At 39.6% G+C, this 27,456-nt stretch overlaps 2 protein-coding genes and 1 long non-coding RNA gene across 9 annotated transcripts in view; 1 reads left to right on the top strand and 2 right to left on the bottom strand.

The window, feature by feature from the left end:
• Positions 1-219: 219 nt before the first annotated feature.
• LOC124958309 (uncharacterized) lies at positions 220-10,007 on the bottom strand. Its single transcript, XR_007103869.1, has 4 exons — positions 9,852-10,007; positions 7,029-7,174; positions 2,535-2,634; positions 220-1,779 (listed from the first exon to the last, which is right to left on the bottom strand). It is a non-coding gene; the product is annotated as an uncharacterized LOC124958309 (long non-coding RNA).
• Positions 10,008-10,133: 126 nt separating this feature from the next.
• The window catches only part of C11H11orf80 (chromosome 11 C11orf80 homolog), a 71,659-nt gene continuing 54,336 nt past the window's right edge, over positions 10,134-27,456 (top strand). For 4 of the 7 annotated variants that reach the window (XR_007103868.1, XM_047516271.1, XM_047516270.1 and 1 more), the window contains exons 1-3: positions 10,134-10,263; positions 12,155-12,293; positions 18,630-18,683. Coding sequence is in view for 6 of the 7 variants with exons in the window: in XM_047516271.1 (XP_047372227.1) it covers positions 10,234-10,263; positions 12,155-12,293; positions 18,630-18,683 (223 nt within the window). In the remaining variant the exon portion in view is untranslated. Of the gene's footprint in view, positions 10,381-11,421; positions 11,424-12,154; positions 12,294-18,629; positions 18,684-27,456 lie in introns of all 7 variants that reach the window. The other 3 variants (XM_047516275.1, XM_047516273.1, XM_047516272.1) reach the window with 3 other exon arrangements.
• LOC124958330 (60S acidic ribosomal protein P1-like) lies at positions 12,676-16,579 on the bottom strand. The gene is made up of 3 exons (XM_047516323.1): positions 16,534-16,579; positions 12,973-13,072; positions 12,676-12,898 (listed from the first exon to the last, which is right to left on the bottom strand). Exons 1-3 carry the CDS (start codon positions 16,577-16,579, stop codon positions 12,676-12,678), a joined length of 369 nt encoding a protein of 122 aa, XP_047372279.1.

The raw sequence follows: 27,456 nt of genomic DNA, 5'->3' as shown, positions 1-27,456 counted from the left end.
CTAGGGATTGAACCCAGAGACACTTTACCACTGAGCCACGTCCCCAGTCATTTTTAATTTTTATTTTGAGACAGAGTCTTGCTAAGCTGCTGAGTTGACTCAAACTTGCAATTCTACTGCTACTGAGTCACTGGGATTACAAGTGTATACCATCCTGCCCCAGTACCTATATCATTTTATTGAATTCTTATAACAGATAAGGAAAATGGAGACATTTAGTGATTGAGTACTTTATTCAGGGCCATTGAACCAAAAAGGGGTAGAGGTGGGATTTTAACCTAGTTCAATACTTGAGCTCATGTTCTTAGCCACAGAGACAGAGTAGATGATACCAGACCTATGTTGGATGCATGGTGCGTATAAGAAATGGAGAGAAGGCCACTGTGGCGGGAAAACAGAGGGTAAGAGGGAATGTGCAGTGAATTGCATCTGGGAAGACAGGCCAGGGCCATATCAAGCAGAACTTTCTATATCAGTTAAAGAATTTTGATTTTGCCTTTAATCCCTGGGACACGATCAAAGGGTTGAAACAAGTGATGCAAACAATTTTGTACATGAAAAAACAAAACAAACAAAACAGATGACTCCAGCTGCTGAGTGGGGAGTAGGTGGAAGGAGTGCAGAGGTGGATGGATATGAGAAACCCGTTAGGAGGCTATCACTTCTGTTCAGGTGAGAAAGAAGATGGTGCCTTGCTTTCAGATGTTGGCAGTGGAGATAAAAACACACAGGCAGGAAACATTGACAAGATTAGCAATGGGTTAGAAGTGTGGGGTGGTGGTGAGAAAAAAGGGGTTGTCAAGGATGGACTCTGCAGTGGAAGAATGGAGGAACCAACACTGAGTCGAGGAGTATTTCAGGATGACTAGGTTGGGGCAGGGAGATTATTGGTCTTGGAACCTGCGTTTGAGATACCTTTTATTCAAGTTAAGATGTTGAGTAGTCAATTGTATCTGGGTGTGGAATTCAAAGAGGAGGTCTGGACTCAAGATATCCATTTGGAAGACATTGGTCTAGGAACTGATGGTAATTGGAGGGGATAGATGAACATAGATACAATTGACTTAAAGTGTTTTCAACGAGGTTGTCAATAATCTGATTGCTAAATCCAGTTATTTCCAATAGCCGTCTTACTGTTCCGCTTGGTAGCGATTGATTCTAATTATGCCCTGAACTTCTGGAGATTCTCTTATGTTTTAGGATTGCCACACTCTCTTGGTTTTCTTTCAATTCCTGTGGACCCTCTTCTGTTTCTGTTATGGGTTCCTCTTCTGTTTGTCACTTAATTTTGCTGTTGTCTTTGATAATGTTGTTGATGACGGTGTGTCTAAGACTTTTCTTATTCTATGTGCCCTTCCTGGGCCATCTTATCCACTGGGCAACTCAAGTGGTATCTTTAATACATCAGTCTGACAGATCATGCCTCTGCTGGAAACCCTTCAGTAGCTGCCCATTTGGGATAAAGCCAAAAGTTCTTAACAGAGTCTCCGCGTGCTGTGTACCTTTCCAGCCTCTTCTCCACCCCTCCTTGGTGCTCTGTGCCTAACCATAGGCACCTCCAGGAGCTTTCCCACTGTGAGTGGGATTTTGAACAGGCTATTCCTTCTGTCTGGAATCCTCTTCCTTTCCCATTCACCAAATGATTACTCATCCTTTGGGTTGTAGTATAGATGATCCTTCTTTTGGAAAGCCTTCTCTGAGCTCCCAGTCTGGGAGAGGGGCCTCTGACATCACTCCATCCTGGGTCAGCACCACCCACTGGTTGTTTTTCCTTTTGAACTGTGAGGTCCGTGAGAGAAGAGAGAACATTTATTTCACAGTTGTAGCCCCAGCAGAGCAGACCCATAGATACTTGTGCAATAAACTAACGAGTGCCAGAAAAGACCTTGGGGGAGAAGATGAATCTTTATTGTAAATAGATAAAAATAAATGTTTTCATTTCAAACCATGTGTTTCTCATTTCTTTTACCCCTAATCTATCTTCCATTACTTAGGCAACAGTAAGCACTTTGAAGATGCTCTGCCCTCTGCACAGGGATGCTACAGAGAGATCAGAATTAAATTCTTGGCTTTTGAACCTTAAACTAGACCTTTAAAAATCTATAGCAGAGGGCTGGGGGTATATAGCTCAGTGGCTGAGCACATGCCTGGCACGTGAGAGGTCCTGGGTTCCATCCCCAGCACCATAAAAAAAAAATCTATAGTGGAGATGACGTTCTTTCTTTTTTTTCTATAGCTACTTCCTGCTGAGGGGACGATGTTCTTGAAAGCTCCAGTTTTTAAGTTGTAAGAGCCAGGTGCGTGAGAGAGATTTTTTTTTTTTTTAAATCCAGAAGTTTCACTTTAAATACCAAGAGACAGAACCCGCTAAACCTAAAGCCCAGAGTTTATGCCATCATCTGTTGAGCTGAAAGAACATGTGAATTTCCCCTCCAAATAGAAAATATAATCTTTTCTGGGCTTGGAGTAGAATTGAAAGGGGTAGGGAGAGAGTGTCGAGAGCATTAGGTATACCCCTGGGGCTCTGTCCTCACCTCCAGAGGGTAGTAGTTGGAAGAGGCCTAGGCTCTATTTCATTCCTGGAACTCCAAGAAGACATGACCTTTCAGAGTAGCCCAGGCTGTCAGGGGACAACTGCCACAGAATGAAAATGGAATCAGTCATCATCTGTGCAGGTGAAGCAGGGTTGAGATAATCTCCCCCTGCCCCACCCAGCCTTCTTATCTGCTAAGTCCCAATCTTTTGGACATTTGGAAGGAGTCCAGAAAGTTCCTTGGTACCATCCCCTGATGGGGTGAGGGGACAGAAAGAAATATATATATTTCTCTCTCTCTCTCTCTCTCTCCCCATGTATATATATATATATTTCTACCTATATATCTCTATATACATATATACATATATATATATATATATATATATATATATATAGAGAGAGAGAGAGAGAGAGAGAGAGAGAGAGAGAGAGAATACGCACGAGCTCACACACTGAGAACTAAAAAAGTCAGTGTGCCTGTGGGCACTGGGGTAGAGTGTGGGATGCGAGCGAGAATCACATAGAGGCCGAGGGTGAATGGCCAGGGCCCAGATGGAGTTCAGCAGTACCAGGGACAGCTGAGGTTGAAGCTCAGAACCATTACCGTGCTTTGTCTACACCAAGAGCCCAGGATCCACTTGCCAGGGACTCTGTGGCAACGGCAATTGCCATGGAGCCCAGTGGCCAAGACCAAGTGAAGGAAGCTACACTTTGTTAGGCAAGAGAGACAGAAGATGACACCTGGCCTTGATTCCCCTTCCCTGATGTCAGAATGGACATAAACTCCCAACTGGAACATCACGAGGAGAAGGGGACTGAGAAGAGAAATCTAAGAAACTGAGTTTAAAACTTACAATGATTGAGTCATCTGGAACTGATGAGGGTTATTCTTTTTCTGCCATCAGTAGAAACAGGGACTGAGAATAAAGAAAAGTACATATTTCCTCACCTGAGTCTATACCTTGAAATGGTAAACAAGCCTGCCACTGTAGAAAAGATTCGAAAGGTGTGTTTGCAAGGGAGCTGGGCAACTCATAAGGCCTGGCTCAATTTCCTGTAACTACTGTAGACCAGGATGCCAGCTTGATTTTGGCCAGCTGAGGTCATGATTTGCAAAGGATGAACATGTATTTGAAAGCAAAAGTTTGCAGATGAGACTACAAAGTCTTACATTAAATGAACATAATAGTGGGGTGGGCTGAGCGCAGCATGGGGGATGGAAGAGAGTCCTTGCTTGAGCCTCCTTGGACAGCATCAAAAAATTCTGGAGTCCCAGGAGTCCCAAGGGCTGTGTTCTGAGCTGAGCAGTGTTGTGAGTACATGCTACTATTGACTAAATTGGGGAAACTGGAAATGATTTGAGGACATAGATATATTACATCCATTTATCTCTGTCCAGTTTAGATTCGAAACAATCCTTATTTATGGACCATTCATCCCACACTATTTTTAACTTGCAAACCTAAATGCCATTAAGAACTGGGACCATTTGAATGATTCTGACCCACCTAGGAGCAGGATGGGATCAACTCAATGCCTTTGATTTTACCAGTCAATAATGAATCACTTTTTTCTTCTAAGCAGCTCATGTTACTAAGCCCCAGGAATATTAGGCCCTTTGAAAAAGTGTCTTCTCACAACCATATGCCTGAAATAAATTTTGGCAGCATCTGTTTAATGATAATAGCTGAAGAGGACATCATTGGGGTTCCTTGATCAAATTACGCTAGAAAATGTGAGCTGTGCTGGGAAATCTACAGTGCCAGAGTAGGTTTTGTGTACATCTTCGAGGCTGCAGACATTTGCGGTCAATTTTCTGTGTCTTGGCCTAATTTACTTGTGCCATGGCACACAGCTAATAGCTAGCTAGTCATCTCAACTATGGCTGGCATCTGAAACTTCCTGGAGGTTCAGCTGTCAGACTCTAGACTCTCTGACCTTGTTTGAACTCTGGCTCATCATTTTCTAATTGTATGACCTTGGACAAGGTATTCATCTTCTCTAAGCCCGAGTTTCCTCATCTTTAAAAAAAAAAAAAAAAAAAGCAGCGGGGGGGGGGTGCGTGCAGCAAGCAAGAATTTTACAGAAGGAAGTTGTGGCAAAAAATTAAACAATGCTCGTGAGGTGCAGGGTACCAGTGCCAGGTAGGGGGCCAGTGAAAGTTAGCTCTTGCCTACATCATTATCTTACCTTTGGTATGTAGGCAAATCTTTCTTTAAGTAAAATATAATGTCTGAAAAGCTGCATTTGCATTAAAGGTTAGTGGGGGAGATTATTTGCATTACAATAGGAGTTCTCAGTTTATGAAAGAATTGATAGCAGGATTTCTTTTAAACAGTCAACTTCCTAGTATGTCTAAAATGATCTGATTCACACAAAACTTAGTTTGTACAATGTTTTAGGAACGCAGCTAGTGTACCCAGCATGGGGCATCTGTAATACGATCATTCAGGCCAGGTCTGAACCACTGTGACAAGTTAACAATAACAATCCTGAGTATTCCCCAGGCCCCTTTATAAAGGGATTAGATGGATTCTTTGTGGTTTCAAAGGGCAGATCTGGGACCAATGGGTGGAAGATATAGGGTTGGGGAGATGGGGAGAGATTTTAGCTTGATATAATGAAAAACTCTCTACCAAACCACTGCTGTCCAAAGCTGGAATGAGTTGCCTCTGAGGTAGCAAATTTTCTAACACAAGATATTCAAGTAGAAACTAGATATCAACTTGTTGTGACTATTGGCATGACTATTGCATGAAATGGGAAGGCAAAGTAGGTCAGTTTCCCAATCCTAAATATACTATGCAAACTGAATTGATTCTCTATCTTGGATACCAGGAAGAGATTGAGGAAAGAAGTAGTGAGAAGCTATTCTGGAGGTAGGGTGGGGAATGAAGGAACAAATTGGAACAAAGTTTGCTCCTCTGGCCAGGAAATACTGGATTAAATGACCTCTAAGATTTCTTCCAATTTAAAGATTCTAAAACTCTCAAATTGTTTCAAAGATGTTATTTTAACTATATTCCTGGGAGAATTTCCCTATTTTCGTTGTGGAAAACTAGAACATAACACCTTAAGTAAGTGGTAAGATGGGAAAAGAATTCAGTCATTTTGACCGCTTTTAGACTTTTGATCCCACAACCTCTTTTCACCTGGTGAGAATGAAAATTGGGGAAGCAGAAGACAAAAAGGACCTTAAAGCTAGAACAGATGGAAATCAAGACAACTTTAGAGATCAGTGGAAAATTAGATCAACTAAGTTTCCAGATTACTAGCTCTAAAGACTGTGTGCGCTAGCATTCCTGGTAAAGTACTTCAGAGTTCTATCATCATGCAAAGACGGACCCAAGACTGAACATGTGAAGCCAATATCCTCTTTAATGAGCTCCTGGAAGAAGAATCTTTGTCCCAATTGGCCTATTTGTCTTTCAAATAAAGATCATCTGGTCTTCGAATCAATAGGTTTACTTGGCCATATGTGACCAAATTACATTTTATTTCTATCCCCAAGGCCTCTAGGCCACATAGCATAATTCCCTTCCAGTTGACATCTGCTGGCAGGACAAATCCAGCCCTGTTTACCGAGAAGATAAAAAGCCAATCACAGAGATCAGAACCGCTTTGAGATACCGATTTTATTGGTTATCTAGGCAAAGGAAAACTGGACATCAACAGAAAGGGAATGACAACCCCTGGTGAGAAATCAGAGACTTGGCGTAAAGGGTGACTCAGCCAGGAGAAATAGGAAGCTACCCAGTATCATCGACAGGAAAGGCAGAAAGCATGGGGAATAGGGTGAAGAAGAAGCTGCTCAGTATGCAAACTCCAGTACCATCCTGGGGAGAGAACCTTTGCCTATAAGTCTTAGAAAGAGGAAGAACAGATGCTGTAGTCCACGAATTGGCACAAACGTCAGCACCACCACTCAGCTTCCAGTGCCCCCTAACCTAACAGCCTGCTGCAAGCACATCCCTGTCTGACCCCTGATAGGAGAGCAGTGGTGAAGCTGCCCCAGATTCCGTGCTCCAGGTGGAGAAGGCCTCAAGAAGGTGAAGAGATGAGCTAATCTGAGCTTCATGGCCCCATTTCCAAGGATGTGATTAGTGGAGAGTCACCTGGGACCTGCTCCATTTCAGGAAACCCGGTTATGGGAACCGGTGGGGGACAGACTTTGCTCAGGACCCGTGAGAAACATTTAACCCTTTCTTGTTGTCCATACGGGAAACAGCCTCTCTTAATAGTTGCTAGATTCTTTCCTGGGGCAGAAAGTCCTCAATTGGATTTCATTTTACATTAAGGGGACCTCAAGGACATTTTCTACCTCAGTTTCTAGGGTCCACTTTTTAGGGCATTTGAGTATTCTGGAGGAAGCTAAGGATAACAAATGACTTAAGAAATGTTTAAGAATAATATATACAGAGAGGGCACATGCAAGAAAGGGAAAGATGGTTCAACAGTCCCTAAAATGTCACTGTTCATCTGATGGCATTACCTTAGATGATCTGGTTCCTTTCAAACCCTTGGTTTTGAGTCAGAATCAATCTGGGGCTCTTGAGGTGGGGTGTCTTCTGGCAAGGCAGGGAATTTCTTCTGAGAATAAACAGAATATCCAAAATGGACATGAAACAGCAATCCAATCTGGAATGGGAACAGAACCTATGTTACCCAGTCTAATAACTGGACAGAACTGGCCTCCTGAAGACACGGCTAGTAAGACCCTGAAGGCCAGAACTGAAAATATTCAGTCACATGTAAAGGCTCCTTGGTTGACTAAAGTGACAATGACATTGGGCAGTTTTAAAAAAATTTTTCTCTGGACCTCACATTTCTTCATCTACTGAAGAGAACTGATCATCTCAAGTCCCTTCTGACTGTAACATTCTATTGCACTGAGGATGCAATAGTCTGAGTAAAAATGCTTTTTTTGTTTTGTTTTGGTACTGAGGATTGAGCCTGGGAGTGCTTAACCACTGAGCTACATCTCCAACTTGTTTTCTTTCTTTCTTTCTTTTTTTAATTTTGAAACAGGGTCTTTCTAAGTTGCTTAAGACCTCACTAAGTTGCTAAGGCTGGCTTTAACTCCTCCTGCCTCAGCCTCCCCAAGCTGCTGGGATTACAGGTATGCACCACCATGCCCAGCAGAACTCCACATTGTTAAAATCATTTTTAATGTAGGCACTGTGGTACATGCCTATAATCCAAGTGGCTAGGGAGGCTGAGAAAGGGGGATCATGAGTTCAAAGCCAGCTTCAGTAACTTAGCGAGGCCCTAAGCAACTCAGTTAAACCCTGTCTCTAAATAAAATATTAAAAAAGGGTTGGGATGTTAAGTACCCCTGGATTCAATTTTCCATCCCCCCAAAAGTAATAAATAATAATAATATAGAGTCCAACAGCATATTAGTTACTAGACTCAAACAGGCTGGTGTATACACTGATTTTTTTCCCCCTTATTAGGGATTGAACCCAGAGGCACTTTACTACTGAGCTATATCCCCAGCCCTTTTTATTTTTTGAGAGAGGTTCTCATTAAGTTGCTGAGGCTGGTCTTGAATGTGCAATTTTCCTGCCTTGGACTTCTAGGGCCTGAGATTATAGGTATATGCCACCACACCCAGATCTCCAGTCTTAGTTTGTGGGAGACAAGTGAATCTGAATTCATTGACTCTTCAGTTTTTGCACAGAGTGGTTGGAGTCTCATGGTCATGTTAATGTTCCCATACTACTGAGCTCCCAAGCAGCTGGGAAGGTCACATTCAGGTGGAAGATGCACCAGGTAGCTGTATGAAAGTGGAAAGAGGAACTAAGAGATTTTTATTTCAGATTCTGGCTCTGACATTTACAGACTGTCATACAGCTTCTTCTTGGAACCTCACTGTCATCATTTATGAGATGATAACATCTCCTTTATAGGGGAAGATTACTGAAGAGAAATAAGAAAAAGTGAAGTGTGCTTATCAGAGTCAATGCTCATCAGATGTCAAGCCTGCATCAAACCTTGTCTGACTACAAGGGTAAATGCTGTAAAAGTCCTGATGGTTGGCCCTAATATCAAAGGCTCCTTCAATCCTTTTGTCTCTACGCAGTGGGGAGGGCACTGTGTCCCTGGCTACCTTTGTTAGGCCTCCTCCCTTTAGGATGGTATTGGGTGTTCCCTTGCATCTTCATCCCTGAGGCTCATTCCAAGGACCAGGGCTGGAAGCCAAGAGGCCAGCTCACCTGAAGAGCTTTGCCACTGGCAAACGTTCCTCCACCCTTCCTTCCCAATGCCAGTCTCAAGGTGGAGCATTTTTGCTGAGCCGACACTGTGGGAACTATTTTAAAAAGCCATTCTCAGTACCTTGGTTTCTCACCCATCAAATAGTGAAGATAACAATTATCTTACAAAGTAGTTGTGAGACTGAAATAATCCCTATGAGGAGCCAGTGGTGGCCAACAAGTTAGTTCCAGTCCCCTTGGCAACTCCTTTTCCAAAAGGGGATAAGAGAGAAAGAGTGAAAGGGAGAGAACTCCAGTGATTCCCAAATGCCAAGTTCTTATTGATCTGGCGGTTTTGACGAATTTTCCATAAATAAAAGCCACCTTCCTTCAATACTCTTGAGCACCTGAGATGGGGAGGAGGGGCAAAGGCACTGGGTAGACTGGAGAAGGGCATGATTCGGGTGTCAGTAGACACGTTCTCTGCAGTAGCACCAAGCCTGTGTACTAGGCAGACATTCTGCCAGCTCCTCAGCCTGTTCTGTCCGATCCTAGCTTCTTGGAGCTGGAGTGGAAGAATTTTCCCTGAAGGAAAGCAGCCAACACCCTGTCCCACCCTTCTCTTTGGGCAACTCTTTGCCAGGCAGAAATCTCTTCGGCGTTTTCTTTTGGCTGCCCATGGAACAAGCTGCCCGATCACTGGCGGTTATGGGTTTTGGCACCTTAGCTTTGTCCCGAAGCTGGAGCCCGTAGGACTACCTTCCTTCTTTCCAGCTGGGAACATCGGCAGAAAGCGCTTTGCTGAGCAGCGGTCAGCGCTACATTTAGTGCAGTTAGCCTAAGGGAAGGGCCTGGTGGGGCGGGACAGGCCGGGTCCCCTGGAATCGGCTGGGGAGAAGCTTGGGACAGGTGCCAGATAAAATATAGGGCGCCCAGTTTTGAATTTCAGATTAGCGAATAATTTTTTTAGTATTTGCCCTAAATATTGTACGAGACATACGTAAACGGGTTAAAAAAAAAAAAAAATCTTGTTCATCCGGAGCTCGGTCTAACAGGCCGTTCGGTTTTCCTCTGCTCCATCTGGGAAGCGGCGGCTGGCCTGGGGCAGAAGGACCCACCTGGGGGTCCGGAGCCAGCGTGGCGTCCCGCACCAGGGGCCCGCGGTTTCTCCCGGCGGAGGGAAGCTTCCGAGCGCCGAGGAAAGGGCTGAGGGCTGCGGGCTGCGTGTCGGCGGCTCCGTGTGAAAGTCCCTATGGGAGGAGCCGCGACCCGGACTCCCTCTCACCCGCCTCCGGGCCGCCGCGGCTCCAGACCCGGCGCGGGCGGCGCCCGGTGCGCAGGCGCGCCGGGTAGGGGCGGGGCCCGCAAGCGCGCGGGCGGGAAGGTCGGGCTCGCGCGGCCGGGCGTGGGTGTGGGTGAGGACGAAGCTCGGGCGGAGCGGGAGGCTGAGGCCGCCGGAGGCACCTCGCGGCTGCGCGCCGCTGTTGCTCCCTTTGCGGAATGGAGGGGATGGCCTCGGCCGTCTGCGAGGTGATGCCGGGGAGGGAGATAAAGCACAGATAGCCACTTTCTGAGGAGAGGCTCTTTGGCAAGAGGCCACGAAGTTTGGGCCAAGGGGGCCGGCGTTGCCCAAGATGGAGGCGGAAGGTTCGCGAATGCTAGGAGAAAGTCGGCGCAGGGCGGAGGACAGCGGGTCAGGCAGCTTGGAGGCCGCGCCCGGGGTGCCCAGCGTTGAGGGTCGGGTTCCAAGTGAGGAACGACCCCGGGACCCGCTGAGGACGAGGGGTTTCGCGCACGCGCGCCGGGAGGGGCTGAGTGACAGCTCTGGAGGCCCCGCGGGGCGCACCGGAAGAGGGCGCTGCGCCCTCCACGTGGCGGCTCAGGCAGACCCGGACAGCCATCGCCTCGCGCGACGCTTAGCGTCTGGCCTGTCCCGCCCTGCCTGGCGGTGAAATGGCCTCACAGCCTCCGAGGGCTGCTCGGAGGGGCCGAATATCCCGCCCCGTTACCGACCGCGGAACGCGGAGCATTCGCGTTCACAGTCGGGAGAGCATGGACCAACCGGGTCAGAGCGCTTTCCCCAGCGGCTCTCCCTGTGGATGGAGACTCGGAGATCTCAACAGAGGTGGCGCAGGAAGTCAGAGGGTTGCGAAGGAGGGTGCAGGAAACGCCTGGAAACGCTCTTTGCTATCTGTGTCACAGTCTAGGGTCCTAGTTCCCAAATTCTCTTACTCAGAGCGCCCCGCCTTTAAAAAAGGGCATAAGCGTAATAATTCTCCTTGTGCTGCGTTAGTGTGGAAGTGAGAGTCTACTTTTCGTGAATAATAATGGGAATTAAATGCATTTTATTTTAAAGTATCATCAAGATTTAATGTTTTTTTCAGACATCTTGGAGTTCTATTCAACTTAAAATATTGTGTGAGGTGTTGTTTTGTTGTTTTCTACAGTGCTGACGGAACAACCCCTGGCCTTGCACAAGCCAGTCAAGGGCTCTACCACTGGACTATACTCCCAGGCGTTACTTGCAGTCTTTATTGCACATGAACTTGTTAGAAATAGTAGCTAATGCCTACTAAGTACTTACTGTATGGTAGACATTGTGTTAAACATTTTACGCATATTATTTGTTTCCTTTCAGCAGCAACTATATATGGTGGCTTTGTCCTCGTTTTCATTTTTTTTTTCTAGTGGTAGATGGATACAGTAACTTTATTGTATGTATGTATGTATGTATGTATTTTTATGTGCTGCTGAAGAGCCAACTCAGTGCCTCTTACGTACTAGGAAATCACACATGTGCTGGGAAAGTGCTCTACCACTGAGCCAGCCCCATCCTCATTTTTATAGATGAGGAATTGAGTTCAGAGAGGTTTAGTAACTTGCCCAAGGCCATATACTGGAATTTGGCACATCAGAGATTCAAACTCAGACTTTTTTGCCTCCAACACTCTTAAATAATATTTTAACCCTCAAAAATGTTAATGAAAGATAAAGATGGGGCTGGAGATATAGCTCAGTTGGTGGCGTTCTTGCCTCGTAAGCACAAGGCCCTGGGTTCAATCCCCAGTACCAAAAAATAAATAAATAAAGATGATTCATAATCAGATGTCACTCATTCATGTTGGCTTATTTGGAGAGGGAAAAAAAAGAAAACTCCCACTTAATGTTTCCTTAATTTTTATTTCCAGATGCACTTATCCTCTAAATACTGCAATTTATTGCCTCAGTTTCCTGTCTTGTTGGGCACTGTGTTGAATTTCACTGTTTCCTTTCTTAGGTTGCTCTGCTTTGAATAACGCAAATGTGACACTTCACAAGAAAGAATGCAATATATAGGGGAAAATTAGTTTTTATCATACAAATTTATTATTACCATAATTTTTAAAGAAGATTGTGTTTTCTTTGCATTATACTTTTTCAGATTTTGAGATATTTAATAATTTACTGGAAATGTGAAACAGAAACATCAAAGGGAGTGTTGCTAGAAGGGCAGCTAATGATTTCCATGGAAGCAGTCAATTCTAAGCACCAGCCAAACGCTCTTCATTGTGTAACAACTAGTAAGTAGAAGAAGAAAAAGAAATGATTTTCTATTTAAGTTTTATCATGATTTTTATGGCATAGTTTATGTAAAAAGTTCAGTTAGTCATAATCTTTTATCATGTAGTTAAAAAACCAAAACCAAGCAGGCAGTGGTGCATGCTTGTAATCTCAACTAGTCCAGGGGCTGAGGCAGGAGGATGGCAAGTTTGAGGCCTGTGGGCAATGTAGTGGAATCTGTCTCAAAATAAAAAATAAAAGGGGCTGGGGATGTACCTCAGAGGTAGAGCACCCCTGGGTTCAATCTCCAGTACCATAAATAAACTCCAAGTGATTATGTACTAAGTATCTGGTGATAGATTCTCAAGTGTGTCATAGGAAAGGAGCAGAATGACTCTTTTTTTAGTTTTTTATTGAACATGTTACAGGAATATGGCCAAAAAGACCAAAGCCCATGTCATCATCAGACTCCTCTGATTCTTCTTTCTTTGCTTCCACTTTCTTCTCAGCTGGGGCAGTGGTGGTGGAGGGACAGGACCTCCTGCTGGTGCCGCACCCTGCTGGAGCAGGCCCACCAGCCCCTACCTTGCAAACGAGGCTCCCAGTGTTGACATTGGCCAGGGCCTTTGCAAACAAACCAGACCAAAAAGTTCAACATTTACACCAGCTGCTTTAGTAAGGGCGTTGATTTTATCCTCTGTGATGGTCACCTCATCATCGTGCAGGATGAGGGCAGAGTAAATGCAGGCCAGCTTGGAAACAGAGGCCACGATGCTAACTGCGAGTGCTGTACTAGGCACTGGATGAATGAGGGCCTCACCCCAACGCAGCCTTTACTTCTTGGAAGAACGAGACCTTGGCGCCAGCTGGGGCAAGCCGGAATGACTCCTAGCACAAGATTATTTTGGCTTAAATTAAAATTGCTGAGATTAATTTTACTCTTGTCCCTTTTTTTTTTATTATAGCTTATTCATTATACATATTCGTGGGTTTCTCTGTGACATTTTCATACATGCCTGTATGTGTTTTGTTCAAATATATCCTTTCTAATACCCTGTCTCCCCCTCCCTTTTCTTCTTCTTTCTCAGAAGTTGTCTTCTTTCAGGTTGTTATTTTATTTTTTAGTTGCTCTTGGATTTAACCTGCTCTTTCACAGCAATATTGAATTTTACCTACTTTTTATTTCCAAGACAGGCAAAAGAAGCAAAACAATAAAGGAAAGGGAAAAGAAAATTATGAATAACATACTTGGATAATCCTGATCTATATAGTTAGTTTGAAAATATCTTTTCCTTTGTTTCTTTTTCTTTCATCATTTTTGCCTGTATTTTTTTTTAGAGGAAAATGAATACATTTTAACTCTGAAATACATTTTCTTGACTCTGTGAAGTGCTATCTTTTTTGCCTCTTTTTGTGTGCGAGTGGATGTGTGCATAAAGAAGATGGCCTCTCAGCCCTAGAGTGTCAGTTGGAGTCCAGTTCAGATTGGATACTACACTGGACTCTAAGATACTTGCTTACCTAAACAGAAACAACCTCTTCTTGTGTACTTAGTGTTAAACATCCTTAAGAGTGTGATAAATTGGTTTGCAATTACTCTGAATGAACTTAGTAGGGCTGGGTGGTTTCCCCTGCTCATGATAGAAGTGCTTAACTAAGTGACTGTTGGTCTGTAAATGGTTGAATTAGTTTGTGCAGCATTGATTTCACTCAAAACAAAGGACTTGGGCAATAATAACTTCTGTCAAGAAACCCAGTTCTATAGGCATTTTGAGCCTAATGGACGTCATCAGCCTGTCTAATATGGAGGGCTTTTCTTTTTATTATCTTTGATCTTCATGCAATTATGTTTATCATTTTTTTGGCAGAAAAAAGTTGGTACTTGACAAAAAACATTACAACATTACAGAAGCATATTATGGAGAATGAGACTTTCTAAGTCACTCAAAATAATTATTAACTAACATTCACTATATATTGTTCCATGTTTTTCTGTACATATGTTCATAATTACCAGTTCTTTAAAAAATGGAATATACTAAGGACTATGCCATGTGCTTTTCAGTAACAGTACTTTGTAGGCAACATTTCATGTTAACATACAGAGTTCCACATCATTGGTTTTTGAAAAAGATATACAAGGCTATTTATTTTTAGGTTTTTGTCAAAGTTATATATGCTTGGTTTTAAAAGTTAAAAGGTTCAATGAAACACTACAAAACCTGTAATTCCCTGCACGCTTATACCTTTTCAACTTTTCCCCTACTAGAGGCTAATAGTTTTGACTCAACTGATTCGTGTGACTGAATCTGGATTTCCCTATTTTTAGGCATGATTTATTGTCTTCCCACTATAGAAGATGATAGCTCTCTTTCATATCTCCAACTCTACCATGTATGTTTCTTCTAATTAATTTTCCCACCAAAATGGACATCAATATTTTCTCATTATTAGGCCATAAAATGCCATTCACAGTCATCTTGAAAAGTGATTATTTTTCTTTAAATTTTATCTTTCATTACTTGTTTAATTTTTTTGTACTTTTATCATGTATGCAATGCCCAAACTTCCGGCTTTTGTCTAAATCTACTCTTAGATATGTTCCAACATATCAGGTAGCCTGTCAATTTCATCCTTGTGAAAAACTCTGTACTAGAATTTTCTGACCAGCTCTAATCTTGACTTGATGCCTTCTGATTCTGGCAGCTAATGTCTTGGGATCTTCCCTTTGTTGTTATTCAGAATGTCTATTCAGTTTTTCCCTTGTGTTGGATTTTGTGGTTCCTGAATCCTATTATCTTCATTTTTCTTGGCTTCTCGCTTTGATGACTCTCAGGCTCTAGTAGCTTCTGAAAAGAGTGTTGGGGAGGTAAATTTCTTAAGATCTCACATCTCTGAAAATGTTTACTCTCCACAACTGATTGATAGTTTGAGTTTAGGATTCTAGGTCAGTATTCATTTCTCCTCAGAATTTTAATGACATTGTAGTATTGTTCTCAGGAGTTGCTATTGAAAATTCTAGTCTTTCTGATTACTTTGTCATTTTCTCATGAGTGTATATGATCTTTATCTTTGTGTTAATTATGGTAAATAATGCTAGGTACTATAGCGAACCCTGAAATCTTAGTGGCTTAATACAGGAAATGTTTATTTTCTCTTTATTTCATTGTCTGATGAGTGTGTATAGAGATGCATTTTGTTTTATGCAGGATCCAAGCTGTTTGTCTTGTTCCATTCTCCCCTAGACCCTTTAAGGTCTCTCCATTCAGGTAAGGATGGGGAAAGAGCAAGGCTTATTAGAAGTCAAAGACTTTCACAGGGTAGACTTGGAAATTATGTGTATTATTTCTGTTCCCTTTCCATTGACTGGGATTTGGTCTTTTTTTAAAAGTATTTTTATTAGTTGTTGATGAACCTTTATTTACTTATTTATATGTGGTGCTGAGAATTGAACTCAGTGCCTTACACAAGCTTGACAAGTGCTCTCTACCACTGAACTACAACCCTAACCCTGGGATTTAGTCTATAATGCCACAATGCTGTGATTTACAAGGGAGATGACAAAGTGTAGTCTAATTGTATGCTCAGGAAGAAGAGAACAGGACACTTGTGAGGACCAGCAGTGTCAGAATTCAGTGATGTGCCTTGCTGTGGGTCTGTTTTTGTCCATTGTGCACTGCACTTAGTGGGCCTTTTCAATTTGTAAACTCATGTCCTTTGGTTCTTTAAAAATCTCCCTTGCATTTCTTTTTTTCCCTCTTTTTCAACTTCTGTCATTTAGCTATTGGATTTCCTAAACTGATTTTTAAAAATCTTTTTTGTCCTATTTTTCATTTTTTTCTACTTTCTAGGCAACTTCCTCACATTTGTCTTCCAACCATTTGATGGATGTTCTCATTTCTGCTATCGCAGTTTTTATTCCCAAGAGCGTTTCCCCTTCTTTTTTTGGGGGGGAGTGTGTGGTTTACTGGGTATTGAACCCAGAGGTGCTTTACTACTGAGCTACATCCCCTTCCCCTTTTATTTTTTATTTGAGATGTTCTCCCTAAATTGCTTAGGGCCTTGCTAAGTTGATAAAGCTGGTCTTGAACTTGTGATCTTCATGTCTCAGCCTGAAGAGTCCCTGGGATTATAGGCATGTGCCACTGCCCAGCCCCACTTCTTTATGTTCTTATTATATCACATCTTGCATTTGTTTGAGGGCTGCATCTCAACTTTCTGAGTATATAGAAGTTTTTTTTAACAAAAAGTTTTCTGTACCTCCTGTTGCTGTTACTTTTTCTGTTTGATCTGATTTGTTTTTCATGTTGGAAGAACAAGTTCTCCCTTATCCTGTATCAAGTTTGGGAGGAACAGTTCCTAGAATGAGTGGAGGAGATAATTTAAGCTCTACTGAAATTCATTTTCTCAGTTGAGTATTTTAATTTAACTTAACCCTTATTTCCAGAGGTTCCTAATACTGCTATTTCTGAGTCTTTGGGGATTTTGTCATATAATTCAGATGGTTTCATGGCTTTTCCCTTTTCTCCTTATAATTAAATTTCTCATGTCTTCCAAATCCTTTCCTACTAGGTCTTCTGTTTTTTAATTTCTAGGATTTTATTATATTCCTCTTTCTTTTATTTAGCCTTGTGGGGTTTTGTCTTTAAAAAAAATCTCTGTTCTATTTTATCAAGATTTTAGGAAGGAGTGAAAATAGATGTGTATGTTAAGTCTGCTGTCTTTATCTGGAACTGCAAAGTGATGTCTTTTAAATTTGGTTTGAAGCCACTGATGAGGAAGAATATGTATTAGTTATGGAGGGCTGCTGGAACAAAGTATCACTAACTGGGTGGCTATTAAAAAAGTAAATGTATCCTTACAGTTCTGGAGACTAGAAGTCCAATATCAAGGTGTAAATGGGTTGGTTCTTTCTGGAGATTCTAGGAGAAATCTGTTCCCTGCTTCTCTCCTTGCTTCTGGTGATTGCCAATAATCCTTTCTGTTTCTTGGTTTGTAAGTGTGTCATTTCATCTTCATATGACTTTTTCTTTGTATTTATGTTTGTGTCTTCACATATCCTTCTCATAAGATTAGCAATCATTGGATTTAGGACCACCCTAATCCAGTTTGACTTAATCTTAACTTGATTATATCTACTAGATTATATCTAGTACTTCAAAGTATCTTTTAGGGGTACAAAACTAGCAAATTTTCTTTTTTCTTTTCTTTCTTTTCTTTCTTTCTTTCTTTCTTTCTTTCTTTCTTTCTTTCTTCCTTTCTTTCTTTCTTTCTTTCTTTCTTTCTTTCTTTTTTTTTTTTTTTTTTGATGGGATCTTGCTTTGTTTGCCCAGGTTGGCCTCAGACTCTGGTACTCAAGCAGTCCTCCTGCCTTAATCTCCCACCTAGCTGGGACTACGAGCATGCACCACCATGCCCAGCTCCTGAACTAGCAGATTTTATATCTGAAAGGATCTTTATGAAAGGCAGAGGGATGGCTAGTGTTCTCCTAATTGTTGAAGGCTTTAACAAACATGATTACTTGTCACAATTTTTCTGAAAATATGTGGACTAAGATGTTAAATTATATTAGAGTTATGGGAAAGGAGTTATATGTAGTCATCTAAATTTTGGACATGCTGGTTAAAATAACAAGGATTTATTGTGGATCTTCTTAGGACATTTAATTAGCCAGTGTAAGCTGTGAAACATAATGTTTGCGAAATGCTATATATTATAGCACCCCTTGTTCACCTCCTTCACCATCTGTCCTGAAGAGATACTCTCTAAATGTTTTAATGTTTAGATTTAGAACTCTAGGTACAAAGAATTCTTACCTGATAGTGTAGGAAAATATATTCAAGAGTAAAATTGATTAAAAGTAGGGCCAAATTTTTAATTTACACTGGAATGTGAGTTATTGGTATATACTCAGATTACTAGCTGCAGTTTGTAGTCATCTCATAATTTTTCTGTAAGGTATTCTAGCATCCAAAAGGGACTGTCCTGTTGGTTGTAAGTAATTGTTAAATATAGGTAAAAAGACTTGCCTTGCCATTTGGTTATCATCTCAGAGAAATTATTCTACCCCCCAGACAATCATTGCAGCCTCATAGTGCTTTTTTGGTGCTTTGCTTTTTTTTTTAAAACTGAACTCATTAATAGGATCTCTTTTAAATGTTATGTATCTATAAGTAGTGTTTTCAGACTTGGCAGTTGATGTGTTGGGGATGGGAGTTGGGGAAGTTCTGGGGATTGACCATGGGCCTCTCCCATGTTAGGCAGTCTATCACTGACTTATATCTCCAGCTTTGATTTTGAAAAATAAAATCCATTTAATTGTCTTATTTATGATATTTCTTTGTACTCTATTACAGTTGCTTCTGCAAGAAGCATTTGTGATGTTTTGGTCCTCAAGAAATTACAAAAAGGTAAAGAATTACCCAGCTTTTACAAGACTAAATCAGTACCTTACTGGCAATGAATTTGCTATTTTCTGAAACAGACTTGTACTGAAAGATAGAGCTGCCAGATTTAGTAAGTAAAAGTGCAGGATGGTCATTTAAATTTGAATTTGTGATGATAATAATTTTTTTAGTACAAGTATGTCTTATGTAAAATTTTAACCTGCATTTTATCTAGCAACTCCACTGAAAGATGATCTTTAAAACTGTATAGATACAGGAATGAACAAGATACCTACCTTGCTGTTGCTTCTCTGAATAGTCTGTATACAGCCTTAGGGAAAAATTTCTAAGAGTAAAATAAAAATTTTAGTAAAGTATTTGTTACCATCTAGTTAAAAGAAAAAGAATGCTTTTACTAAAAATGATTTTGACTAGTATTAATACTATTTTTCACATTATGTGCCAAAATTGAAATGGTTTAGCAGTTTTGGTGACCTTAGTTTTAAGTATTTCTTCTTTCCTTTGAATAAGAATAATCTGCAAGTCAAAGGACATACTGTTTATTTTAAGGAGACCAAAATGATCTGAGAATTGTGCTTTCATTTTTAAAAAAATCTCCTGTGGTTGTTTGGTTCATAAATATTATTCATTGGTCTTGCTTTTTCTCCTAATGAGTTGCTAATTTACACATTTTACAAAATAAACTTTTAAAAGAAACTTCCCCCAACTATATATGGATAAGTAGATTGTTGTTTTTAAAAAAACCCAGACATTAGTCTTAGTTTTAAGAAAATCTGTTGTGTATTAAAATGGAAACAACCAAAAAACTAGACTAGAAAGGTATGTGTTATATAATAAATGTTTATGAAGTTTATCACCACTGGTTTTTTTAAGTTGCAGATTTTCTTAGTGCAAATGCAAACATTGTAAAATGCAAATCAATTTAAAATTTTAATTTGTATCCAAATTTCCAGCAACTCAGTTATTGCTTAAATCAGAGTATCTCCCTTCATCTTGGTCATATCAGATAAAAGGATGAAACTATTTTTGTAATTCAGTTACAAAATGAATACTCTGAAGACACAAATATGTAGGTAATAATTCTACCATTTGAAACTGCTTCTTTGGAGTAATATTTTAGCCTAAGAATGAAGACTTAAAATTTCTTACTTACTGAATTAAGGGTCATCAGGGATCTCCACCAACCACTTGCCTTGCCTTGTTTTGCCTTGCCTTGGCCCTTGGAATCTAGCTTCCAGCTGTTTTTATCTTTAGATTCTTAATAGAGCTTAGCTTTTGCCCTGTGATTCCAATTTTGTTTAGGTTCTGCTTTCTTGTGCATACACATAAAAATAGTAATTGTGGAGGAAAAGTAATAAAAAATTTGAGATTTTTGTTTTTGTCTTATGAACAGATAATCTGTGAATTAGGATAGCATGCTCTTTTAGTAATAATGATAGTAATGATTTATTGAGCATTTAGTATGTGTTAGACCTGTGTTCAGTATAGAGGAGGAGTTGTAGCAGTGAACAAGCTAGGTTTAATTTTCTACCTTGTGTTCATACTTAAGATATCTTAATCATTCTATTTAACTGCCTCCTAAGTCTACGGCTGAAAGGGGAAATTCATTTATTGTCTTGGAGAGTTGCTCTGATTCAGAGACTGTTGGGTGATCCAAATTCATGTTCAGGATTTAGGGGTTAACTGCCTCAAAATCATGTAGTTTACTTATTGATTTTCAGATTCTCTTCTTTTTTTGGATTACACCCTTGAGATGATGCAGAGAATGGAAAGATCATTCCTAATTTCACTCTTCCAGTAAATATGTATATAAGTGCTCTGAAAGAAATGAAAATCCATGTAAATAAAAGGGAGTATATTATTACCACTAGGGAGGAGACAGGAGTATTTCCTGTAACTTAAACCCATACTTAATATGCTTGTACAAGGAGTGGTCAGATTATACATAAGGCTGCTTCTTCAATTAATATTTGTGAAAGTGCTTTGAAAAAAATGAAAAGCTCATAAGAATAAGGGAATGGTTTTTATTATCATTATTATTACTAGGGAGGAAGTATTGAGTATCATTTATGGGATGACCACCTGTTTGTTTATTATGCTAATGCAAATTTTAAACAATTTGTGTCATGGTGACTTAATTTTAATTTAACTTATTTTAAAAGCTCAGCAATTTTGTTTAATCTATTTTTATATCCTGGTAAAGAATGGGTGACTCTTTGTACAAATACGTATTGCACATTAAGTACATAATAAAAATTGAGTCTTTTGTTCATGGTCAATCACCTCTAGTAGCCAACTTCAGTCTAAGTCTTCTCTTTAGCTGTTAGGGTTCATAATACTAACCTCCACTCCATAATGCTATTTATTCATACTAATTAGTGACGTAAATTACTCACTGAAGCTCACAAAGGAAATTGGCCAAGACTAAGACTCGATCCCTTAGCTCCCTCTTATGCATCATTAATTATGCCTTTATTACTATTATTATTTATTTAACATTCCTTTAATACTGTTATCAAACACTTTAAATTGGTCCATCACAGTTTATTCAGCTTCATTTGGCATCTGATTCATTAATCATCAAATTTCAAGATGCTAAAGAATTATTTTTCTTTACAAAATTCATAGTAGGCCTCTGAATTCAGTTTATGTTGTCGTCTTCATTGTTCAGTTGATTTATCTCAGTGCCTAAAGTAAGGTCACCTCTCTTGGGGAACCGGACTTTTGTGGAACCATCCAGCTTCAGTTTTCTTTGTTCTTAAATCTGTTCTATCAGCATTGTAGTAGGTACTTTTTCTGTGGATCAGGAATACTTCAGGTCATCTCCTATACAAAACAGTCATGTTTTAGGGAATTTTAATGCTGAATTAATAAATAATAATTCAGTAATCTCTCTAGTTTCCTAACCTTTCTAATGTGTTTTTTCCCTTTTTCTTCTGGTCACTAACTATTCATACAATGATTGAGTAAATGTACTGAATATCTGCTTTGCCATGAGGAAGTCATGGGAAGGAAAGGCAGCTCTGCAAATGAAATGCAGTATGATAGGGACTCTAATGGAGGAATGTTCAAGGTGCTTCTTTTGGTAACTTGCAGGGTAGTCCCCAAAATTCAGTCACCAGTAAGGCTTCTTTCCTTTGTTCTGCATATTCTTTATTTTTAAGTTCAGACAGCTTTTCTGCTTTTAAACTTTATTATTTATGTGTTGATGAGACTTATTTTTCCTTCTCTATTACAAACATATCTCCTAAACTCCACTGGAATGGCTTTGTCAGTAATACTATTCTGTTTATGAGTTCCTCTGAAATATCATGTGTGACATTTCTAAAATGAGGTTCACATTCTGGAAACTGACTTGTGTTGCTTGCTCCACTCTTTCTAGTGATATAATACTCTCATATTCTTCAGGATTAGAAATCTTGGCTTTTTGAAGGGCAGGCTTGCTTCTTTCCTGTATCATCTAATCTAATTTATTTTTTTGTTAATTTTGCCTTCTGTAATATTATATATATTTATTACTTATTAAATTAATTTTAAAATAGCTTCATGTTCCTTCCCTAATGATGTCTGATTTGCTTATTAGAACAAAAAAACTTCAGACCATATTTGGTACCTTCTTTCAATGAGAATAATCCCCTTTGTAGAATGAGGCCCTTTAAGATAGATAAATTCTTGTGTGTTTAAAATTTCTCATTACATTTAAATATGTATATCATCATTATACATCATATACTTATCCACTTATTTGTAATTCCACTTATGCATATATTATTCATTTGGGTATAAATACTTGTGTTACAAATATCTACTTAGTGAAACATTATTGTTCCTGTTTGTCCTACTTGCTCAAATCTAGAGACCACTTCTTATAATACCCTTACTGAGGTGAAGATAGAAAGAGGAGAAATTAAATAGGGGAATATGGATGAGATGGAGGAAAATCTGTATTCATAGGTATTTATTTCTATAGTATTACTGGGGATTGAATCCAGGGTTTCATGCATGATAGGCTAGCACCCTACTACTGAGCTACATCCCTTCTCCTTTTTTATTTTTATGTTATTTTAAGACAGGGTCTTGCTAAGTTACCTGGGCTGACCTTGAACTTGTAATCCTCCTGCCTCAGCCTTCTGAGTAGCTGGGATTACAGGTATGCACCACTGCTCCTGGAGGTCTCTATTTATTTTGCTGTTTTTCCTATCTTTTTAATTCAAATTATAATTATTTATTTACCTACATTTTCAAAATAACTTCTCATTCCCTTGTTTATTTTTATTTTATTTTTTATTTTTGCAGTGCTGGGGATTGAACCCAGGGCTTCATGCATGCCTAGACAAGTGCTCTACCTCTTAGTACGTACCCAGCTCTTCCATGTTTGTTGACATAATTTAATAGTTTGGCAAATTATTTTTTTTAATGTTCAAATGTTTTTTCCAAGTTGGAAAAAGTTTTTTCAAAAAATAATTCTAGATAAGAATACTAGTCCTTGTAAATAGGAAGGACTTTGCTGTTAATGTATGGTTATATGGTTATAATTCCATTATTATCTCTTCCCTATAATCCACTTTTGGTGTCAAAGAGACTCTATTCCCCCAAGTTTAGTTTTGGCATCTTGTTAACTTGATGGGAAAGGAAATAAGGAGTGGTGCTTTTCATAGAGAAGTTGACAGGACCAGGCTTGCTCAACGTTGAGTGAGAATGTCATAATGATGAACTCTTGAATGTCTGTCTTAATTGAGTTTTTTTTTTTTTTTTGAGAAAAAGGAAAAAAGGTTTATTGCTTTGCTGTTAATCGAGTTGTTTTAATCTAAGACTTTTGTATTCAAAATTAAAAATCTATATAATTTTACATCTTACAGGATCAACAACTCTAAGGTTCAGAACTTATCTAATATTTCCCCCCAACAGGAGCTCATTTTGTAGACATGATCTCATTCATTTGTGAGAGGTAGATCGAACATAGTGTTATTATTAGTGATTTCTCTTTCAGAGATGAGGAGACCAAGACTTACCTCAGCCTCATATACAAGTTTGGAAGTAAGGGAAGAGTTTGTGGTCTTAGAGATCATAATTATCCACTAAATCCCATGAGACTACACTTAATTGTCAAGCTTTTGATAAATTCTAAACAGTCTCTCGCTGCCAAATTTGCCTAACACTTGGCAAGCTTTTATAGAGGCTGATTAAAGATCAGAAGCTAAAACAGATTTCTGTCTTCTTTTGCTTCTTTAATATTTCTTTACTCTTTTCTCTTACACTTACTTAATTGCACTTTACTATTGAGAACATGTTCAGTATTTGATATGACAGGGAAGGGGATTGAAAGGGGAAAAATGGTTCATATCCAGTCCAGAAACAGTCCTTTTCTTTCCTTCCTTTCCCTTCCCTTTCCCTTCCCTTTCCCTTCCCTTCCCTTTCCCTTTCCTTTCCTTTCCCTTCCCTTCCTTCTTTCTTTCCTTCTTTCTTTTTCCTTCTTTCTTTCTCTTCTTTTTCTTCCTCTCCTTTTTCCTCTCTCCCCACCTTTCCTCCCCTTCTCTTTTTTTTTTCTTTCTTTCTTTCTTTCTTTTTTTCTTTCTCTCTTTTTTTTTTCTCTCTTTTTTTCTCTCTCTCTCATTCTTTCTCTTTCCTTTTCTTTTCTTTCCTTTCTTTCTCCAGGTATTGAACCCAGGGTGCTTAACCATTGAGACACATCCTCAGCCCTTTTAAAAATATTTATAGAGACTGGGCAGGGTGGGGATCTCCCTAAGTTGCTTAGGGCATCCCTAAGTTGCTGAGGCTGGCTTTGAATTTGGGATCCTCCTGCCTCAACTTCCAGAACCACTGGGTTACAAGTGTGTACCACCATACCTTGCCATTTCTTTTCTTTTTTAACTTGGATAAACAAAGGGGAACAAAAGGAGAGCTCTTTTTAAAATTTTTTTTAACTTTTACTTTATTCATTTATTTTTATGTGATGCTGCTGAGGATTGAACCCAGTGCCTCATGTGTGCTAGGCAAGCGCTCTGCCACTGACCTATAGTCCCAGCCCCCAGAGGATAGCTCTTATTATCAGAGTTCCTGGGACTTGGCTCATCCCCTGGCAGAATGGTTTGTAACTGCTTTTCTTCAGCAATCAGTGGGAGCTAGTCTGCTATGTAGTTGCTTTGGCTTAAAATTCTTGAACCGTTGTGATTCCTCATTGAGTAATCAGCTGGGCATTTTACTGTTCTGACTCTGGCCTTTTGGATTACCACATACCTTTTATCTCATCTGGGAACACAGGAGTTGACTTTCCGTGGTGGTAAATTTGACTGGTAAGGTATTTTTTTCCCAAGTAACTTTATGGTAAACCATTTAATACATTCTAAAAAGTGGTTGGATGATATGATATATACAAAGATTAACCAAAAAGTGGATCAAAGACCTAAATCTAGCTAAAACCATTAGGTCTTAGAAGAAAACAGATCTTTGTGACCTTGGATCAGGCAGTGTTTTCTAAGATATGACGTTTAAAGCACAAACAACCAAAGGAAAATAGATTAACTAGACTTCATCAATATTAAAAATTTTTGTGCTTCAAAGGCCGGGAGTGTAGCCCAATGATTGAGCGCTTGCCTAGCATGTGTGCAAGGCTCTGGGTTCCATCCTCCGCACTGCGAAACAAAACAAAGAACTTTGTGCTTCAAAAGACACTGTCAAGCTAAAGTGAAAAGATGAATTAGACCTCAAAAAAGCTGAAAAAATAAGTAAAAGTCTTTAGTCCCAAACCTCAGAACCTCAAGAAGAGGGGATAAGAGGACAACCTAGAGATGAGTCTAGTATTCAGAGTACATTTTGAAAAAGACCTTCAACAATGGAGGGACAAAGAACCCCAGGCTTATTTACTTATTTAGTTTTAAGGCAGGGTCTTACCAAGTTGCCTAGGCTGGCCTTGAATTTGGGATCCTCCTACCTGAACCTCCTGAGTTGCCAAGATTACAGACATTTCAACATTCCTGGCAGTCCTTTCACTTTTTAAATAGTGTCTTTAGAAGAGAAGTTCTTGATTTTTATGAAGCCAAAATTACAGTTTTCTCCTTTTATTTGTAATTCTTTTGGTGTCATAAATAAGAAATCTGTGACTAACCTAGGTCATAAAGATTTTCTTTTGTGTGTGCTTCTGAAAGTTTTATAGTTTTGGTACTTTACATGTAAATCTATCATCCATTTTGAGTTGATTTTTGTGTATGGTGTAAGATATGGATTGAAATTTTTTGCATATGAATATCCCAGGTGTTCTAGCATCATTTATTGGGAGAACTGTCCATTCTCTACTAAATTGATTTTGCACTTTTACTGAAAAACCATATTTGTGTGGAGCTATTTATGGATCCTGTATTTTGGTCTGTTTATCTGTCTTGATGCCAGAACTATGTTGATTTCTACAGCTTTACAATAGGTCTTCAAGAGCTAGGGATATAGCTTAGTGGTAGAACATTTGCCTAACATGTATGAAGCCCTAGGTTCCATCCTTAGCACCCCCACGCCTCAAGGTGGCATATTTGAAATCCCAGCACTTGGGAGTCTGAGGCAACAGAAGGATCACTTGAGATCGGGAGTTCCAGACCAGTCTGCTTAGTACAGACCCTGTTTCATTGAAATTAAATGAAAGGGGAATAGGAATAGAAGTGGGAATAGAAACCTAATTAGAAATAGGAAAAGAAAATCAACTGAGCTGAGTGAGGTGGCATATCCTGTAATCCCACCTATTTGGAATGCTGAGGCAGGAAGATTATAGAGTCAAGGCCAGCCTCTACAATTTAGCAGGACCTTGTCTCAAAATGTAAAAAAATAAAATAAAATAAAATTAAAAAGGCTGGAGTCATATCTCCGTGGTAAAGTGTTGTATCTAGGTTCACTCCCCAGAACCAAATAAATAAATAAAATAAGAAAAAAAAAGATGAAATAAAATGGCCTTTTTGCCCTTTTTAAAAGTGTTTTGGCTATTGTAGCCCCTTGACATTTCCATATGAATTTTGGGAATAAAAAGTTTTCTGGGATTTTGAGATTACATTGCATTTCTAGATCAATTTGGCAGAGAATTACATCTACTATAGCAATATTTGGTCTTATGATCCACGAACATATCATATTTCTCCATGTTTAGATTATTTTTAATTTCTCTAATTATGTTTTGAGTTTTCAGGGTATGGATATTGTTATCTGTTTTATCAGATTTAAACTAATATTTCTGATACTAGGGTAAGTGATATTTTAAAAATTTCAAGTTCTAATTGTTCCTTGATACTATTTGAAGTACAATTATTTTTGCATTTTCCAACCTTGTTAAACTAAATTATTAGTTCTAGTAGCTTTTTGTAAATTTTATAGGATTATCAACATCAAGGATCATAGTATCTCCAATTCTAGTTTTACTTCTTCCTTTATAATCTGAATACCTTTTCCTTCTTTTCTTTACTTACTGAATTAGCTAGATCCTCTAGTACAATATTGAATATGAGTGGTATAAGTGGTAAGATCAGACTTTCTTTTTTCTTTTTGGTTACCAGGTATTGAACCCAGGGGTGCTCAACCACTGAGCACATCCCCAACCCCTTTTTATATTTTTATTTAGAGACAGGGTCTCACTGAGTTGCTTAGGGCCTTGCTAACTTGCTGAGGCTGACTTTGAACTTGTGATCCTCCTGCGTCAGCCTCCCCAGCTGCTGGGATTACAGGTGTGTGCCACTGCACCTGTTTTTATTTTGAGGCAAGATCTTGCTAAGTTGCTTAGGGTCTCACTAAGTTGTTGAGGCTG

Source organism: Sciurus carolinensis, chromosome 11 (genome assembly GCF_902686445.1).
Source record: "Sciurus carolinensis chromosome 11, mSciCar1.2, whole genome shotgun sequence".
Taxonomy (NCBI): Eukaryota; Metazoa; Chordata; class Mammalia; order Rodentia; family Sciuridae; genus Sciurus; species Sciurus carolinensis.
The sequence above is the reverse complement of the archived record's forward strand: the minus strand, read 5'-3'. Positions and strand labels throughout refer to the sequence as shown.

Coding starts and splice junctions, on each gene's coding strand:
- LOC124958330 (XM_047516323.1), bottom strand. CDS start 16,579: ATGAAAAACAAATCAGATCAAACAGAAAAAGTAACAGCAACAGGAG. Junction 13,073..16,533: donor AAAAGTAACAGCAACAGGAG/GTACAGAAAACT, acceptor TCATTCATCCAG/TGCCTAGTACAGCACTCGCA. Junction 12,899..12,972: donor GATGATGAGGTGACCATCAC/AGAGGATAAAAT, acceptor TTTGTTTGCAAA/GGCCCTGGCCAATGTCAACA.